The sequence below is a fragment of the Mastigoproctus giganteus genome, chromosome 14 (assembly GCF_048544385.1).
Source record: "Mastigoproctus giganteus isolate SK-2022 chromosome 14, ASM4854438v1, whole genome shotgun sequence".
NCBI classification, from domain to species: Eukaryota; Metazoa; Arthropoda; class Arachnida; order Uropygi; family Thelyphonidae; genus Mastigoproctus; species Mastigoproctus giganteus.
In genome coordinates, this window is record NC_143588.1 from 7,903,241 (window position 1) to 7,922,401 (window position 19,161).

Genomic DNA, 19,161 nt, shown 5'->3' on the forward strand with positions numbered 1-19,161 from the left:
AAGTGCAAGCTCTGGCATTGATGTGGGCAGCTGAGAGTTTGATGGGTCCCCCAATTTAAATCCTTCGAAGGCATCTATCCTGTCTTTCAAGCTCTCATAAAAGCCCATAACAATCCTGAGTTGGCGCCTAACTTCTTCACACTGCTTACATCGAGCACACACAAAGCCCTTGGCAACGTCATGTCTCATCCCAGAAAGGTCTACAAACATTTCACAAGGTTGCACATTTCTTTAGGCTATGATGCATTGGAGAATCACCCCCTTCGGTTCTCCCCCAAAGCCACAGCACTCCCGCTACTTTGTGCACTTTGCTTTGCTGCTCTAATCTGGGGCATGATTTCCATTTAAATATGATTTAATTAATTAACAATGAAAATTAATAAGCTTAATAAATTTAATTGGTTAATTTATATTCAGGAATACCTCACATAACGCAATTAATTCGTGCCAAAAAAATACCGCGCTATGCGACACCACGCTGATCGAGGTATTATTAGTATGTATTTTAATGTAATGCGTTCTGAGAATTTGATTATATGGGTCGAGTTGCAAAAATTTATGTGTGTTTGTTTACCATAAATTGATGCACACCAAGTTCTTGCAAAAAAAGAAATTAAAATGATAAAAATGAAAAATACTAGTAAGTACAGTACAAATGATTTTTATTGCAGTATGTACATACCAAAAGGATATAAGTATGTACTGTATTTTTATATTTTTATTTTTATTTTGAAAAATAACTGATCAGCTTAGTTTGCACAGTTTTTTCTTCTTTTTATCTGCATACATCTCTTTATAACATCGAATGTCATTTTGCAACGCCTGCCTTACTTTCATAACTCGTTCGATGTTTTGGATCTAGAAGAACTCGCAGCGCCATTATATTCCTTCTTTCCACTCATATTTGCGTATAAAGGTGTAACGTTTTTAAAAAAATAATCTTTAATAAAAATACACAGCGAAAAATATTTGTACAGCTTACTCACCGCTCGGAATCTAGACTGTTTACTAATGTATGAATGCTAGCAGAGCCCGTATATAATGGGAGTTGCGACAACAGTCAGCGTGGCCTTGAATCCATAACACATTGGCCTATGTGCTGGCCTTATAATACACACATACATATCAAATGTATTGGTGCGTAACGCAGTTAATATTTTTTCAATTTGTAAACTGCACTATGCAAGATATTCCTGTACTATACTTGACTATACAATACTATACTAAGCTAATGCAGTAATACATACTATATATTTTTACGTTATACCTTAGCTGTCAAATTCGAGATATACGTTATCAAGTTACACAATATCGTAACAATCACAATACTAAATTAGTTACATTCTTAGCTGATCGAGTGGTTGCCTTGAAAGCTAGTCTTTTCTTGTGTAATAAGAAGACTGTGCTCTACTGACTGTCCCATTCACAAAGAAAACAACGATATTTTGTGTTTCCCTGCTGCATTCATAACAAGTTGGTAATAACTTTTAAGTCACCACAAATCTGCCTTGTAGTTGAAAATTACCACAAATCTTCTACTAGTACTTCTTGTAGTTGATAAATTCGATAAGAAGCTTCAACGTTATCATATGATTCTTTCATACAAACTGCATGGCCTATTGGAATCGATGGTAGTACATTGACATTATGTAGTAGTACTGCTTTTAAACCCAATTTAGAAGAATCTATGTAGAGTCTCTGTCTTGAGGGTTGTGGTCAATATTAAGTGAGTCCATTAAACAAATGGTGTCAATGATGTCAGTGCAGGCAAGAAAGTTATTTTCCATTTTAAAAAACCAGGTTAAATCCTTTTGGCAGCACCAAATTCCACGGTTGTGGTCTTGGGCCTAAAAGTTATCCCTTATTTTTTGGTAAATCAAGATGTCTTATCAGACATCTTGATTTACCAAATTAATTAATTCATTCATTCATTCATTTTACGTAATTAATTAATTATATAAAAAATTATGTATTATTTACACACAAAATTATGTAAAATTAATTCATTTTACATAATTTTGTGTGGCTCTGCAGATGGGAAATTGGAAATAAAAATCAGGATCTGTTGATGAGGAGGGTTCAGGTGATTTATCTCAGCCATCACCTGACACTTGATCAGATTCTAAAAACATATCCAGCTGGTGACTCATGAACAGAAAGTCTTTCTTCATGGGGTAGCGACCAAATAGCAGGTGGAATATATCTGGGTAGCTTAAGATCCACTGTCTTCTTGGAAATACCCTGCTGAGGAAGTGCTACCATACCTTGCAGAAAATGTGAGGCACTCAGTCTTGGTCCCCACCCTTGAAGCCAAAATAACAGTCTTAGGCTTTTTTTATTATTATTAGAGTAATGGTATGCTTCTGTGATGCTAGTGTCATTTCACCACAAGCATAACATAAATTATCTGCACTATTTACACACTTACGCAGCATGCTAAATTTTAAGTTTTTGCTCAGATGAAATCAAAGTATCATGGACAGATGCCTAGTTCAGACTGACATCTAGACATGAAATAGCTGCAGGGTTGCCAGACAAACTGTATCTCAAAGCCAAATTTCCCCAAAAAAATCAAGTAAAAATGCACTGAAAGTGACATGTACAGTGTCATCAAAACTAGAGCTAATAATCCATTTTAACTGTCATATTCATATTTAGCACATTAATATTAATTGAAATTGACTAATTTGATTACGAAAACATTTTAGCTGCTGACCAGTGTTATTTATTAAAATTTAATAAAATTGAATGTCAGTGGTTAATCTTCTCTTGTCTTCAAAAATGCTAGAAAAGCTGTTTTAAATAGAGACATTCCAGATTCAACTGCTACATGAAAATATTAGGCAACCTGTAAAATTTTCCACACAAGCTCTCGTTCTCTCTATAGTACTCAACATCCAAACTACCATGACCAGATAACTGGGTTAAAGGCCTATATATCATTTTGACAATATATGATCAGAAAATAAGTAAATAAAACTGATCTTAAAGGAATAAATGGATAATCCAGTTATTCCTTTAAGATCAAAGATACCTTTTGGATAGACAATTTGCAAAAACATTTTTATTAAATGTATACACATAAGAATATTGTATTATAATTGCTTTGTACCCTCAATAAAAATTTGCTGTTACACTTAAGCTTAACATCATATAATCAAATAGTAGCACAATTTTTTTAACAGTGCAGAGGTTGCAAGAGTAGCTCATGGTGTCTTGTCAATAATATAATGAAATTTTGCTAGCAAGGATAAGGAGGCAATTGTTCCCTTGTATAAGGCAATGGTCAGACCACACCTTCAGTACTGCATACAGGTCTGGAGGCCTCATTTTAGGCAGGATGTAGAGCTACTGGAACGAGTACAGAGAAGGGCAACGAGATTGGTGAGAGGAACAAAGGGTTGCTGTAACCAAGAAAGACTAAGTTCTGCAAATTGCAGCATCTGGAGACCAGGCACCTGCGAGGTGATCTAACTGAGGTGTATAAGGCCTTGAATGGTTTGAGCAAGCTTAATGCTGATGGGATTCTTCCTCTTGCTCAGATTACTCACCAGAGGGGACAAATTCAAATTGAGGAAAGACAATTGTAGAATAGATGTGTCGAAATTTTCCTTTAACCAGTGGGTGGTTGATAGTTGGAACAAACTTCCATCTGTCGTAGTGGAGGTCGAAAACTTAAGTTCAAGGCAGAACTAGACAAGTACTTGGGGTGAATGGATGGATGAAATGGGAAGGGTTTTTTTTTTTTTTTTCCCTTGGCTGATGATATATAAGCTTGCTTTCTTGCATCATATGCCTCTACTAATGCTAATAATGTGAAGTTAATATACATTATAAAAATATATAATAATTTACTGAAGCAGTTCTCAGAAGAGAACTATCTATCTTCTTTTATTAACTGCACAGTAGGTTCGTCAAAAAAAAAAAAAAAAATCACACCAGCAAATGCATTAGTATTGTAATACAGTATGCTATATGCCATTTGGTACTTTTTGGGGGGGGGGGGGGGGGGGGAGCAAGAAATAGTTTTGAAATAGTACAATTTGTAAGCTTATTTATTATTCTGACACTACATTGGATTAATATGGATGTATAACTTTAGCAACAGCAGCCGTGTTGTCAACAACAAAACAAAAAAAAAAAAAATTCCTAACTGCCACACTTCCAATGTGAGAACCAAAGCTGTACAGAAAATCAACATAGGCACTGACACACTACATTTTGTTATGCAACATAGAGCTGTAAAGAATTTTTTACAGCTATGATTCTTCAAATAACAAAAACTGAATAATAAAAAATTTAAACTTAAGATCACACTAGAGAAATAAAAATTCACACATTCATAATACTAATAAATATTAAGGGGGGGCTGTGGTGGTGGTGGTGGTGTTTGTTAAAATATGTGCATCAACTAGAGTTAACAGTGAATTTAGAAATGACATCTACTTCATTTAAAGAATAACATTTGTCAGAACTAAACTCAGTTATAATCTCTTATGATACTGTTTCTTTTTTAATTTTCAGGAAATAATCTAAGCATCAAATTCATACCTTATAGGTAAGGACAAAAAAGTATAAGCAGTTTTTATACACCTTGTACAACTTAAATAAAGCATTTAAAAAATGGATGTGTTAAAGATAAGATAAAATCTTTAAATTACAGCAGTTACCATTACAACTTACTTGTTTTCAAATTCTGCTAAGAAATTTTCATACAGCTATTAAAAAAAAGAAAAAAAAAAAGAAATATATATTAAAATAAGTAAATTAAGACTGCATTATAAAATGCAATAAGAAAGATTAAAAAAATTAAATATCACAATTTAACTTAATAAATCCCCCAGATTCGATTTGTCTGAAGTCAAATATTCATTAAAAATAAGATGCACTTCTCTACATTATATAAATTGGATTTATTTACAAAACCAACATATCAAACTCATCACTGGAGTTTGATATGTTGCCCCATCTCTTTAGTGGGGCAGACAAGCTGATTAAAATTTTTAGAAGCCAGTTAAAATTTTTAGAGGCCACACATATTATGATTAGGAAATTCACTTCGCTTATTGGTAACAATATAATCAAGTCCATTCTACACTTCATTTTCAGCAGCTGCATTAGTCCTGTTTGTTATGCATAATAACTTGAATTTTTTTTTTATATCAGTCACTACAGTGGTGACTATTTTTATGCAATTTGCTTTTACAATTCATAACTGCTTTTCACTATTGCTCTCTCACTCTCAGAATATGAATCAGTTCACATCGCATTGAATCTCCCAAATTCATGTACCTTTTCGTCATTCATTCTACCAACATTCAGTGTTGACCACAGAACTAGTAATCACATCTGCAATTTTTTTGCACATGCATTTCTCAATTCCAGTGACCTAAGGAGACACACCACACATAACACAAGTTTCAAGTAAAGAAATAAAAATTTCTTTTATTTTTGTTCCGAAATGTAAAGTATCCCTACTGGCCAAATTCAGGAAACAAAAAACATATGCACAACGAAAATGCTGATGATCAGACCAATAACTGCAACTCTGCCCAGACAAGATAGGAGGGAGTATATGATGAGAGCCTTGTCAATCAATTCTGCCCTCGAGAGATTGTGCAAGGCTCAAGGGGTAGAATTTTTCTCAGCCTGGTCTGTACTTGTTAACAAGAGAGACTACTTCTACAGGGATGGAATACACTTAAATAGAAAGGGTGCAAGAATATTTGCTGATGCTATCGAGGCAGAGTTAGGTGGGTCAGAAAAATGCTAGCTTAGGGGGATACACAGACTAATAGATTAACAGTAGCCACTGACTGAGGTGAAAGTGATTCTTGCACTGCTTCTATTGAAATGCAATTGAGCAGTAGCCTGAAAAGCAAGGCAATGGGGATTTCCAGGACAGCTGGGAGTTATAGTGGAACAAGTAAATAAATGGCAACCCATTTATGTAGTATTAGGGTAACTAAGAGTAGAAACAGGAGCATGTATACTTGCTGAGCTTGAAGTGCTAGTCAAGACATCAAAGGCAGATATTGCTGGGATATCAGAGACGTGGTGTCACACAAACATAAGCAGTGCAAAACTGGAATTTGGGAAGTACAATGTGTACAGAAAGAATAGACAGGACAGAAAAAGTATGTAAAGAAAAAGAGCAAACTGTTCTTTACTTATGTAAACTCTAGAAGGAAGGGGATAAATCAGATTGGTCCACTTGATATCAATGGTTCAACTGTTGATGATCCTGCTCAGGTAGCTAACAAACTAAATGAATATTTTGCATCTACATTCAACACATGAGGAGTTATTCAGGCAGGGGAAAGCCAGAGGTATATTAAACTCTGGCAGTAAGCTAGATTATATGTAATAACTGAGAGTAAAATAGAGGAGAAATTATTGAAGATAAACATAAGAAAGGCACCTGAGGTGGATAGAATCTATCCAGTTATATTAAAGGAGGCGCAAAGGAAGGGAGCAAACCCTTAGCCATAATTATGAGAGCTCCTTTGGAGTCAGGGGAGGTACCTATGGACTGGAAATGTGCAAATGTGACCCCAATCCACAAAGGAGGATCAAAGGGAGATTCATGGAGGCCCTGGTTAAAGAAGCACTGCAGGATCATCTAGACAAGACTTCAGTTATAGCTTGAACACAGCATGGGTTTGTTAAGGGGAAGTCTTGTCTGACCAATCTGATTGCATACTATGATGTAGTCACAAAGACACTAGATGCAAAGAATAATTTTGATATCATATATTTGGATCTTAGAAAGGCTTTGATACTGTTGCACATAGAAGACTGCTGCACAAATTGGAGCAGTATGGCATTGGAGGCAAATTGCTGCTATGGATAAACGGATGGTTGAGTGTGAGAAGACAGAGTGGTAATCAATGGACAGTGCTCTTCATGGACTAATGTTATTAGTGGAGTTTTTTAATGTTATTAAAGGAGTCCCCCAGGGTTCAGTGTTGAGTCCATTGTTGTTTTCTGTATTCAATAATGATATATCAAGCTTAATGTCCAAGTTTGTAGACGACACAAAGGTCGGCAGAGTTGTTAATGACACTAATGACAGTATGCTGCTGCAATAGATTCTAGAAAAGTTGAGCAGGTGGCAACTGAAGTTTAACATTGACAGATGTAAAGTACTGCATATGGGAAGCAGTAACATATCAACTGTGTGGTACTATACTGACAGTGGTTGAGAGTGAAAAGGATCTGGGGGTAATTGTGCAGGCAGATATAAAGCTTTCTGAGTAGTGCTTACGATCTGCAAGAGTAGCTCATGGTGTCTTGTCAATGATATACAGGAATTTTTCTAGCAGAGATAAGGAGGTGATTTTCCCCTTGTATAAGGCAATGGTCAGGCCACACCTTGAGTACTGTATATAGGTCTGGAAGCCTCATTTTAAGAAGGATATAGAGCTGTTGGAACGAGTACAGAGCAGGGCAACAAGATTAGTGAATGGAACAAAGAGGTGCTCTTACGAAGAAAGGCTTAAGTTTTGCAAATTACAGTGTCTGGAGACTAGGCACCTGTGAGGTGATCTGATTGAGGTGTATGAAGGCTTGAATGGTTTGAGCATGCTCAATTGAGCCCAAGGGCATGCTGATGGGATTCTTCCTCTTTGTTCAGAATAATCGCCTGAGAGGGCATAAATTCAAATTGAGGAAAGACAGTTGTAGGATAGATATGTGGAAGTTTACCTTTAGCCAACGGGTGGATGATTGCTGGAACAAACTTCCATCTGTCATTGTAGAAGTTGATAGCTTAAACAGATTCAAGGAAAAACTGGACAAACATTTGGAGTGAGTGAATAGGTGAAATGAGAAGATTTTTTTTTTTTTTTTGGTTGGTTGATATGTTGTTTAGTAGCACAAGGGCAGCTAAGGCCATATTGTGTCGGATTCTATTCGGTAGTGCGATTACCAGTTAAAATAATCCAGTCTGCTTTAAGAAATAAAAGAACTCAGCTAGATTTGCATTGTCTCCAATCAGATAACAGGTCGATCTCCAATCGACCTGTTAGTTTAAATTCTGTTCCAGGTAAGTTAATGGAGGCACTGGTTAAAGAAGCACTGCAGGATCATCTAGACAAGAATTCAGTTATAGCTCAGACGCAGCATGGTTTTGTTAAGGGCAGGTCTTGCCTGACCAATTTGATTGGATACTATGATGTAGTCACAAAAGAAGTGGATGCAGGAAATAACTTTGATATTATATATTTGGATCTTGGAAAGGCTTTTGATACTGTTGCACATGGAAGACTGCTGCACAAATTGGAGCAGTGTGGCATTGGAGGCAAATTGCTGCTATGGATAAGGGGATGGTTGAGTGGCAGAAGACAGAGAGTGGTAATCAATGGACACTGCTCAACATGGACTAATGTTATTAGCGGAGTTCCTCAGGGTTCAGTGTTGGGTCCGTTGTTGTTTTCGGTGTTTATGAATGATATTGATGATGGGATATGAAGTTTAATGTCCAAGTTTGCAGATGATACAAAGGTTGGCAGGGTTGTTAAGGATACTACTGATGCTATGCTGCTGCAACAGGATCTGGAAAGGTTGAACAGATGGGCTGAGAGGTGGCAAATGAAGTTTAACATTGACAAATGTAAAGTACTACATATGGGAAACAGCAACCCCAGAGCAACGTATCAACTCTGCGGTACTACACTGACAGTGGTGGAGAATGAAAAGGACCTGGGGGTAATTGTGCAGGCAGATATGAAGTTCTCTGAGCAGTGCAGACGAGCTGCAAGAGTAGCTCATGGTGTCTTGTCAATGATATACAGGAATTTTTCTAGCAGGGATAAGGAGGTGATTATTCCCTTGTATAAGGCAATGGTTAGGCCACATCTTGAGTACTGTATACAGGTCTGGAGGCCTCATTTCAAGAAGGATGTAGAGCTGCTGGAACGGGTACAGAGAAGGGCAACAAGATTAGTGAATGGAACAAAGGGTTGCTCTTACGAAGAAAGGCTTAAGTTTTGCAAATTACAGAGTCTGGAGACTAGGCACCGGCGAGGTGATCTGATAGAGGTGTATAAGGCTTTGAATGGTTTGAGCATGCTCAATGCCAATGGGATTCTTCATCTTGCTCAGAATAATCACCTCAGAGGGCATAAATTCAAATTGAGGAAGGACGGATGTCGGATAGATGTGCGGAAATTTGCCTTTGGCCAGCGGGTGGTTGGTTGGTGGAACCGACTTCCATCACTTGTTGTTGAAGTTGATAGCCTAAACAAATTTAAAGCTCAACTGGACAGGTATTTCGAACGAACGGAGGGATGAAATGGGAGTGGTTTTTTTTTTTTTTTTTTTGGCTGATGCTGAATAAGCTTGCTTTCTTGCATCATATGCCTCTACTAATGCTAATGCTAAAGATGGGGTAATGTCAAAGGTTCTTGCAGATGTGAAAGCGATATGAAAATTTTGTTTCAATAATTATTATAATTATTGCAATTTATTAGCATATACCACACCAAAGTGTAGTCTGACAAAATGTACAAATAGGCAGATCTTCCCCCTTGATCCTAGCCAGGATCCATCCTAGCTAGGATCACCTTCTCTTGCCTATTTGATCGCATGCTTGATGGCCACAACTTAGGTTCCTATTTAAATTGAAGCAGTTTATTGCCGCACTGGGACAGCCAGATTTGCAACCATTGCTCTTCACACACGTTTTTTTATGACTGATCTGTAGTCTGTATATGGCACTTGGCAGTTAGGAAATCTTGCAGTGATTGGATGTTTAGCGGCTTGATCTGCATATTCATTTCCTTTGATGCCTACATGACCTGGTATCCAACAGGAAGTGACTCATTGGTTTACAGCTTGTAATGCAATAATCTGTGATCTGATTTGCTTCAAGACGGGGTGGATTGGTTTGGATGGTTTTTTCAATGATTTTATTGCACTCAGAGAATCAGAGTAGATCATAATTTGCTTTATGGACAGATTAATCACGTGATCCAGAGCTATTTTAATCACCCACAGTTCAGCAGAATAGACACTGCATTCCTTTGGAAGGGACACAGAAGTAGAAAAGATAGAAGAAACTGCCGCTGCGCCCACTGTCGTACTTGTTTTTGAGCCATCGGTATATATTTGAAAACACCGAGAATTTCCTGCTACATGTGCAGCATGGAGTTTCCTGATGGTAAGGTCTGCTGCTTGCTTTTTCCACCATTGTTGGAATGAGAACTCACAGACTGGTATATAATCAGACCACGGAGGGTTGTAAGTGCTCATTTCCTGAAAGACATTACCCATGTCTAGATTCCAATATTGTGTTAACTGTAGCAACCTTATCCCAATAGGCTTGTTTTCGTTAGGTTTGTTTTGATAAAATGTGGTCCATTGGGACTCAAATAAGTATGGCAAGATAGGATGAAAGGGAAGACTCCGTATTTTTGCTGCATAGTTGAGGAGCAACATTTTAATCAGAAGATGGAGTGGAGGTTCGTGTGCATCTATATATAGACCCTGTACAGGAGATGTTCTGAATGCTCCTAAAGCAGTTCTTAGGGCACTGTGATGGATAGTGTCTAGCCAAGTTAGTGCACTTTTCCTGGCAGAGTCATAGATTGGAGCTCCGTAATCCAAGCGATATGGGATTAATCCCCGATATAGCCGAAGCAGAGTGTATCGGTCAGCACCCCACGTCAATGAAGATAGTACTCCGAGGATATTTAATTTTTTCAAGCAAATGGTTCTCAGACATGTGATGTGTTGTAAGAAGTTTAATTTATTGTCCAGGATTAGGCCAAGAAATCTGATACTATCGGAAAGAGGTATGCTGATGCTATATAAGCTTGCTATCTTGCATCATGTGCTAATGCTAAATGAAACAGAAGTAGTACACTTTGTGACAGACAGACAGACACCAGAAAGGTACACCCTTCATTTAGGAACAAAAACTGTTAAAGGTGCAACATCCACCATTTTTACCACTGATTGCATATGGGCAAGATTATCTGTGATACACTACATCCTCTTTTTCCTAAAAAAGTAATACTTATCAATACTTTCTTGGGTGCATCAAGAACCTGCAGTGAAAGGAATAGGCAGTTAATTAAAAGTTAAAAATAAAACTGTGTGTGAACACATTTTACTTTTCATTATTTTTTTTTTTTTAACTACGCATTACAAATAAATAAAAATGATTTCTGTTTATACTCTGGGATGACTACACAATCGGAGGAATTCACAAGATCAAAAGAATACAAGGCACAGCTCCATATTTAGCAGTCATAGCTTGAACCCGGTCACTCAAAGCACATGTACTTATGTACCCACATAGCGGACCACTACGGCAGCCAAAAGCATCATTTTACATATAGCAACAAAGTAAAAGCAAACAAAATTTGTATAAAGGGCATTATTTGAATATCTCATTGTGAATACTTTCACAGAATACCTGTGAATATCTTCCACAGGAAGTGGAAGATTGAAAGCCTTTGATAAAATAAAGCTGTGTGAATACCTTTCCAGTAGTTGACCTACCTATACATTTTGAATAAGCAACATCTCTCAAATAGAGAAATATTTGATTACATATTATAAGTTGAGTTCCACCACTCAAATGGCACCATTTTCGAGATTATCTGAAAAGTGGAGAGAGAGATAGGCACCCTGATTGCAGGAGATGGCAACCCAGTTGTGTGTATTACACTGCACAGAGATGCACAAAAGTGTGAGAAACATATATATCCTTGCAATTTAAGAGAAAAACCTTTGCACTACTGAAATTTCTATAATTAACATACTATTGATGCTAAAGCATCATTTTGTGCAATATAGTTTCTCACAGCTTTTGGCATCTCTCATATAATCAAGTCATAACTTGGTTTTCAGCTCCAACCCATCCACAGATGAGGGGATATCTCTGATATTGTGCCATCTGGGTGGCAGCACTCACCTAAGAGCAACATACTTTTCTGTTATATTCAAAACATATTACTTATTCGAATTGTATGAGTAGCAGCACACTGTTGCTAACTTTTTACTTTCAAAAAGTTGGAGATCAGGCATATGTAAGCAGGAGGTTTTTTGCAAAAAGCAGAGCAGTTCCCAAAAAACAGGAGGAAAACAGGGCATTTTTCAGAAAACATGAGTTTTTAAGTCGGCAAAAAAAAAACCCATTTTATATTAAAATACAGTCACAAGATTGTTTGTTTACCCAATACAGCATGCTTTTAAACATCCTACCTAAGATTTTTCTACTTGTGGATTTCTTTTTGGATATTCTATTAGACAACTAATTTTGATCGCTTCAAGAAAGATGATGTTGCAGACTTTGCCCACGCTGGAAATGTTGAATCAAAGTTTTATTCCTAACAATGACCCTGCTGTCTAGATTTGGCTGTCAAGAGCAGTTCCAAAGCTCCACCAAAAAGAGAACTGTACTCAGTTTCTGTTTTTCTAACCCAACTAAATACTCTCTCTCACATTCGAAACTGCTACGAAGAATTATTAAATTAAAATGCCAAGCAACATCAGATATTTTTGTCATATATACAGATAAGCCAAAACATTATGAACACCTACCTAATATGATGTTGGTCCTCCACGTGCAGCCAAAACAGCTCATACCCGGCAAGACATGGACGCTACAAGATTTCTAAATGTCTTCTGTTATCTGGTACCAACACGTAACCAGCAGATCCTTTAACTCCTGTAAGGTCCATGGTTGAGACGCCAGAGATCAGAGTTGCTGTTCCAACACAAACTACATATGCTCGATGGGATTGATGTCTGAGAATTTGAAGGCCAGGGCGATACCTGGAAGTCTTCCTCATGTTCTGCGAATCAGTCTCAAACAATCCAGGCGGTGTAGCATGGCACATTATCCTGCTGAAAGATGGCACCACCAGAGGGGAAGACTATTGCCATGAAAGGGTGTAGCTGGTCAGCAATGTTTAGATAGGTGGTAGATGTCAGAGTGCCCAGCACATGGATTACTGGATCTAGGGTTCTGCTCCGTTAATCAGTGTTACTCTTGTTCTTCAGAAAAAGAGTAACACTGATTAAAGGAGCAGAACATAACCCAAAGCATGACACCGCCGCCACCAGTTTGTCTTCGTCCCACAGTGCATCCAGGCGCCATCCCCAGGTAAACAATGTGCACATACCTGGCCATCCACATGGTGCAACAGGAAACATGATTCATAGAACCAAACGACCTTATTTCGATCACTTTCGATGCTCATGTGCCCATTGTAGGCGCTGTCGCCGTGAACTACAGTTAACGTGGGCACTCGGAGCAGCCTGTGGCTACGCAGCCCCATTTTCAGCAGGGTTTGATGTACTGTGTGTCATGACACATTACTCCCATCACCAGCATTTCAATTACCAGCGAGTTGCGCCACGGTTGCCCTTCTGTTGCCACGTACCATCCGGGAGAGCCTTTGCTGATTAACGAAGCTCAGTATCAGGTGTTTATTATACCATGTCCCGACCCAAGCACATGCCGTAGTTCACCTGCAGTTGCTTTGATTTGCATAACGACTCGCTGGTCATAATGTTTTGGCTCACTGGTGTACTTTAAACTTTGTGTACTTGTTAATTCTCCAACGAAGGACCACCATACATCAATTCTTCTTTCATAATAGTGTCTGGTGGTAACACTGAAATTTATTGAATTGATATTGCAAAACATCTACTGCTACATCTATTTCTTTATATTTCATAACGCCAAGAAGGAAAGAAAGAACTTTTTTAAATGGAAACTTTTCCACAAAAAATTTCAAGTTTGAGAAGGATGCACTACCAACTGATGAAATTTATAATGTAATCATATGCAACTATAGAGCACTTACTGAATAAGAAAAAGAACAGAACCATCTCCTCTTGTTTTAAACTCTCCATGACCTTGGCAGTACAAATATCTATGACTAAGTCAGAAACTTCTGACTTAGTCTGCTATGGTAATCAAATTCTAAAATGGAAGTGGAAGATTTGAAAACCTTTGGTAAAATAAATTCACACAACATTTCTTCAATATATGTGAGAGTAATCATCTCAGTACATGGATGTGAGATATGGTGGATTAAAGAGCTATGTTCAGATTTTTAAATGTTGCTATTACATTTAAAAGAAACATGCAAATTGCTTTATTCAAGTCAAAAAACAAACATCCTTTCTGCACAAGGATATATGCTTAGAAGTATCAGCTTGCTTGTCCTGGTTTAGAATTACTTTTAACAGAAGCTTGCAATACACAAGTTTTTTTTCTTGAATTCATCAAAAGTTTTGGATAATGAACTGGAATTGAACAAAGTTAGTGCCACTCACTATTTATCACTTGTACTTTTCAATATGGGAACTCGGAAAAGTGTTCATATTGCTTTTCTTGCCATTTCTTTAAACAGACTTGTATAAAGATGCCACTGTTCTACTAGTCTAGTTGAAGATTTAACAATGGATGGCATGTATAATACCTGCTTAAGAATCCTTTTTACTTTCAGTGGCATGCATCGTTTAAAATTGTTTAAATTAAATACCTTTCCTTTTAGCATATCATTCTTTAGAAAAAAATAGTAAATATAAATAGTAATAAATTTCCAGACTATGTACTGTATAAGTATTGTGCGAAAGCATCAATAATAAATTTCCACCAAGTATTGATCCAGTTTCACAGGAAGGCACAACAGATCTCTTTTCAGCACATAAATTAATAAGATGCCAAGGTGTATTACCACCAAGTGCTCAATCTCCTTTTTAACCTTCCATCACTCATGCCTTCAATTAAAAAAAGATGCTCTGTTTAGTTAAGGCTAAATATTAAGTTTTAGCTTTCTACTGAATTGAAAATTGCAATCAATTATGATCTGCTTAAAAAAAATCAAATAAAAAATAAATAAGAGTTAATAATAAAGTTTTTATATTTTTAAAACACAAATGCTTGTCTGGAATCTGGTAGCTGCAATGTGAATATAAACTGGTGTTCAAAGAAAGTGCATCACTCCTTAAAATTGTAATTGTCGTCCGAATAACGTAAGTATATGGCAATATTTCTTACAGATTGCACCAGATAAGATTGACACATGTAAGTGATGATGTAATATTGCATCAGCTGTTTTTCAGCTATATAAACATGCTCTGCAAGAGTTGCAATCATTCCTTGCTTGTGTCAGGATGGTGAGTTACGTGCAGTTAACACCACAAAGAAAGAGTGCTATTGTTGCTTTATGTGAGGAAGGATATTCTTCGCATCATATTGCTTATAGTGTCTTGTAATCAGTCAACAGTGAGTAGATTTCTTTCCAAACTCAAGAATACTGGTTCTGCTGATAAGAAAAAAGTACCTGAAGATGCAAACGAGCCTTTGAGCAAAAACAGGACCGCATTTTGAAACACACATATGCCTTAAAAACCATAAAGCTTCTCCGTCTGAGTTGAAAAGAGAATGTGAAGAACATACAGAAGTGGTAGCAAATGCAGTAATAGTCAGAAGATGCCTCTTCAAAAATGGACTTGTAGCCCGTCGTCCTAAGAAGCCCCTCCCCGCACAAAAAATGAAAAAGGCCCAATTAATTTGGTGTAAGGAGCATGTCAAATGGAACCCCCCCCCCGAGCAATGGAAGTCATTATTTTCTCAGATGAGAAGAAATTCAACCTGCATGGCTCTGATGAGAGACAAATGATTCGCAGTAAACGTGGTGAAGATTATCATCCAGACTGTATGGTGTCTACAGTGAAATTCCCTACCAGCCAAATGATATGGGGGGGGTGCATTTCGTATCGCGGAGTAGGTCACCTGTAGTTTATAAAAGGTTCTGTAAATGCCAATGGGTACCTGGCTATATTGGAAGGCAAATTGCTGCCAACCATTAGAGACCATTTCAACCTCCCAAGTAACTGCATCTTTCAGGACAACTCTGCTCCTTGTGATTGGGCAAAAAGTGTAAGTAGGCACTTCTGTAGTTACTTTAGCTTCATTTCTGCATTAGAGGTTCGACAGTAATGTGTTTACATTTGTTACAGGTGAAAAAATGGTTGGAAGACCGGTCCATTACAACTGTTGGCAGGCTAGGAAACATCCCAGACCTGAATCCTAAAGAGCAGGGGTGGCCAACTTAATTTGTGATGTGACCTACTTTTTTTCTTCAAAATGTGCCGCGATCTACCATCTCAAGAATTTCATTGCACATGGTTTCAAAAAGGTAATCAACACATATTGAAAATTGTTGTTTATAAATTTTAAAATTAAATACAATTCAGAATTCTTATTTTAAATTAATATATATTTAAATTTTTAATTTATATGAAGTTTGTGTCTTCATGTCATCTGCCAAGCTTTGAAAATTGGGGATATACTGTGATAAGGCCAACAGTAAAGAATCTTCTGTATGCAAGTCCGTAAGAGTACAGCGATTCTTCGTCTTTGTTTGAAATACGAAAAAGCCGATTCGCATGGATATGTGTGGAATCAAAACAGGAATTTCAAAAGTTCACAGCATTTTTTTTACATTTGGGTACTTCTCTCGGCAAACAAATTTCCAAAAGTCTTTTTCTGATGATCTGGCTTTTAGGAAGATATTGTTTCGAAATGTAATAATATATTTTCAAGTAATATTTTCTCCATGTGAAAAATCTCAGCGATTTTTTCTGCAATTTATTTCTTATCTACGTCAACATTAAATGGATAAGGAATATATTGAACAATGTCTTCAATGGATAAGAAATATATTGAACAATGTCTTCAATTATTTTAAAATCACCGAATCTGGTTTCAAAATCATCCACAACTTTCTCAGTTTCAGAAACATATATTTGTCACTATTACAAAAACAGGATATCACATCTGGTGAGTATGGACTTGGCACATCCAGAGTCCTGAGCTGGATATCATCATTCTTCTCTTTCTTGGTGATTTCCTTCTCCTTCTCTCTCTCTCTCTCTCTCTCTCTCTCGGTAAATTTTTTTTGTCTGGTGCAACCCCTAAACCTCAGGCTTCCTTGCACCATTCGGCTAATAATAAATAATATTTCTGCAAATTCCTTGTAATTCAAAATTCAGATCACTTAATTTACTGGTAAAATCGGCTAAAAAAGCCAGATCACACAACCACTCCGTATCTTGTAGCTGATAATCGTCTCCCCTTTGATCAACAAAATTTTTTAATTTCATTCAGCAAATTTCAAAATCTCTAGAAACTTACTCCGACTCACTCACCTCACATCTGCGTGTAATATCAGATCTGGTTCATTTTCATAGTTACATTTTGAAATGTCTCCTTTGAAGAGATTGTCCTCTGATGGAATTCACGATTTTGAAAGCTATGTCCATAACACTTTTAGTATTTAATCTTTTGCTGGCTAACACTTGTTGGTGGATGATACAGTGGTAACTCAAAAAATATGGGAATTCATCATCCTTTTGGCACAATGCGATGAATCCATTAAGATGCCCAGTCATTGGTTTAGCTCCATCTGTTGTTACTGATACGAGCTTAAATAGTGGTAATTTAATTTAATTTTTTAAATAAAATGTTTGAATGAGTTAAAGATACAAGACCTCTAGTTCTTTCTTTTAAAGAAACCATACCCTAGTGGCAGTTCTTCTCTAGTGGCAGAATCATCGAAAACCATACGAATAAAAACGAGCAACTGAACTGTATCACTGACATCTGTAGATTCATCCAGTTGTAAAGAAAAGGACACACAATTCGCAATATCAGCACGCAGTTGTTCGCTCACATTTTTACTCATTTTCTCAATGCGTCGCATCACAGTATTTCAAGATAATTTCAGTTCTTGAAGAGCACTTGTAATTTCATTTTTGTTCTTAAAATTTTCAAAAAGAGAATCTGTTATTTCTAAAAATGTGTCTGATGAACTGACCATCAGAAAATGGTTTGCATTTTTTTGCAAGAAGATGACTCACTTCAAATGATGCTACAGTTACTGCTTTAGATTGTAAATTAGGTGTCATGAAGAAATTTTGTTGTGCGAATAATCTGGATTTAAGTTATTTTAATTTATTTTTTATAAGGTCACTATTAGGCGGCAAATTCGATTGGCATTTACCATGGAGTGCATTGAAGTGCCTTTCAAAATTTCCTTTTTTGGGTATAGCCACGGATGCATTGCAAATCAAACAACATTTTTCTTTTATCATTACAAAAAAGATTCTAGTTCCCACTCTTGATGAAAATGATATGTTTTACTGTTTTTCGTAGTATTCATTTTACATCAAAGGATATTAAATTAACGTATAAGTACTGTCCAGTTATTAATATTAAGTAATCTAAATAAGAATTCGACACATACACTATGCTCTCCACAACGTAACTGCGTGAATTTTCACAAGAGAAGCCTAGCAGCTGCGCAGCAACAAGAGTAGTCACGTGGTTCAACGGATTTGTAATAAGCATATGCAAGTGGGGTGCATAATAATAACAACATTTAGATTTTGACTAATCTATTTTTTTTGTATATTTAAAATTGGTCATGATGTGATCGCCCGAAATTAAAGCCGCGATCGATTAGTAGGCCACCCCTGCTATAGAGAACTGTTGGCATCATGTGGAATCTACAGTTGCCAGAAAGAAACCAAAGACCCTTCGAGAACTTCAGGAAGCATAATTCGTGTTCGGAACCATGAACTATCAGTTGATTATCTTCAGAAATTGATCTTATAAATGCCTCGACGGTGTACTGCTGTCATCAGGGCCAGAGGTGGTTCAACTAAATATTAGTTTGCACCTGGTGAACTTTTCATTTTGTTTTCCATTTAAAATGATGAACTGAAGCAAACTGAGGGCTTCTGATAATATTTCAGCCATAATTGTCGTGTTTAGCAAAACTGTTGTATAAAGATTGCAAATGCTCACTTTGGAATATTTTGAGAGCACCTGTCAAATATTACTTAGCTTTGCCTTAACTATTAATAAATATCTTTTGTTTATATTTCTATTTGTGATGCTAGTCATTAATGTAACATACCATCGCGAAAAAGGGTTAGAAATGTGAAATTCCTAGGTGATGCACTTTCTTTGAACACCAGAGTATGTATTTTTGTCGGCTGTTTATGTTCAGCTGGTGAAATGAAAGCTCTATGACAAGATTAGAACTCTCACTTGCATCTCACAGTAATGAGTGTCTTCGAGATGAAAGGTACACTTTTGCTCACCTGTCATCTGTTAAACTCCAA

General features: G+C 36.8%; 1 protein-coding gene across 1 annotated transcript in view; it reads right to left on the reverse strand.

The window, feature by feature from the left end:
• Positions 1-19,161, reverse strand: part of Rpn9 (regulatory particle non-ATPase 9) — a 230,242-nt gene that overhangs the window by 195,087 nt on the left and 15,994 nt on the right. The window contains exon 3 of the mRNA XM_090388956.1: positions 4,684-4,718. Within this exon, the coding sequence (XP_090245082.1) occupies positions 4,684-4,718 (35 nt within the window). The remainder of the gene's footprint in view (positions 1-4,683; positions 4,719-19,161) is intronic.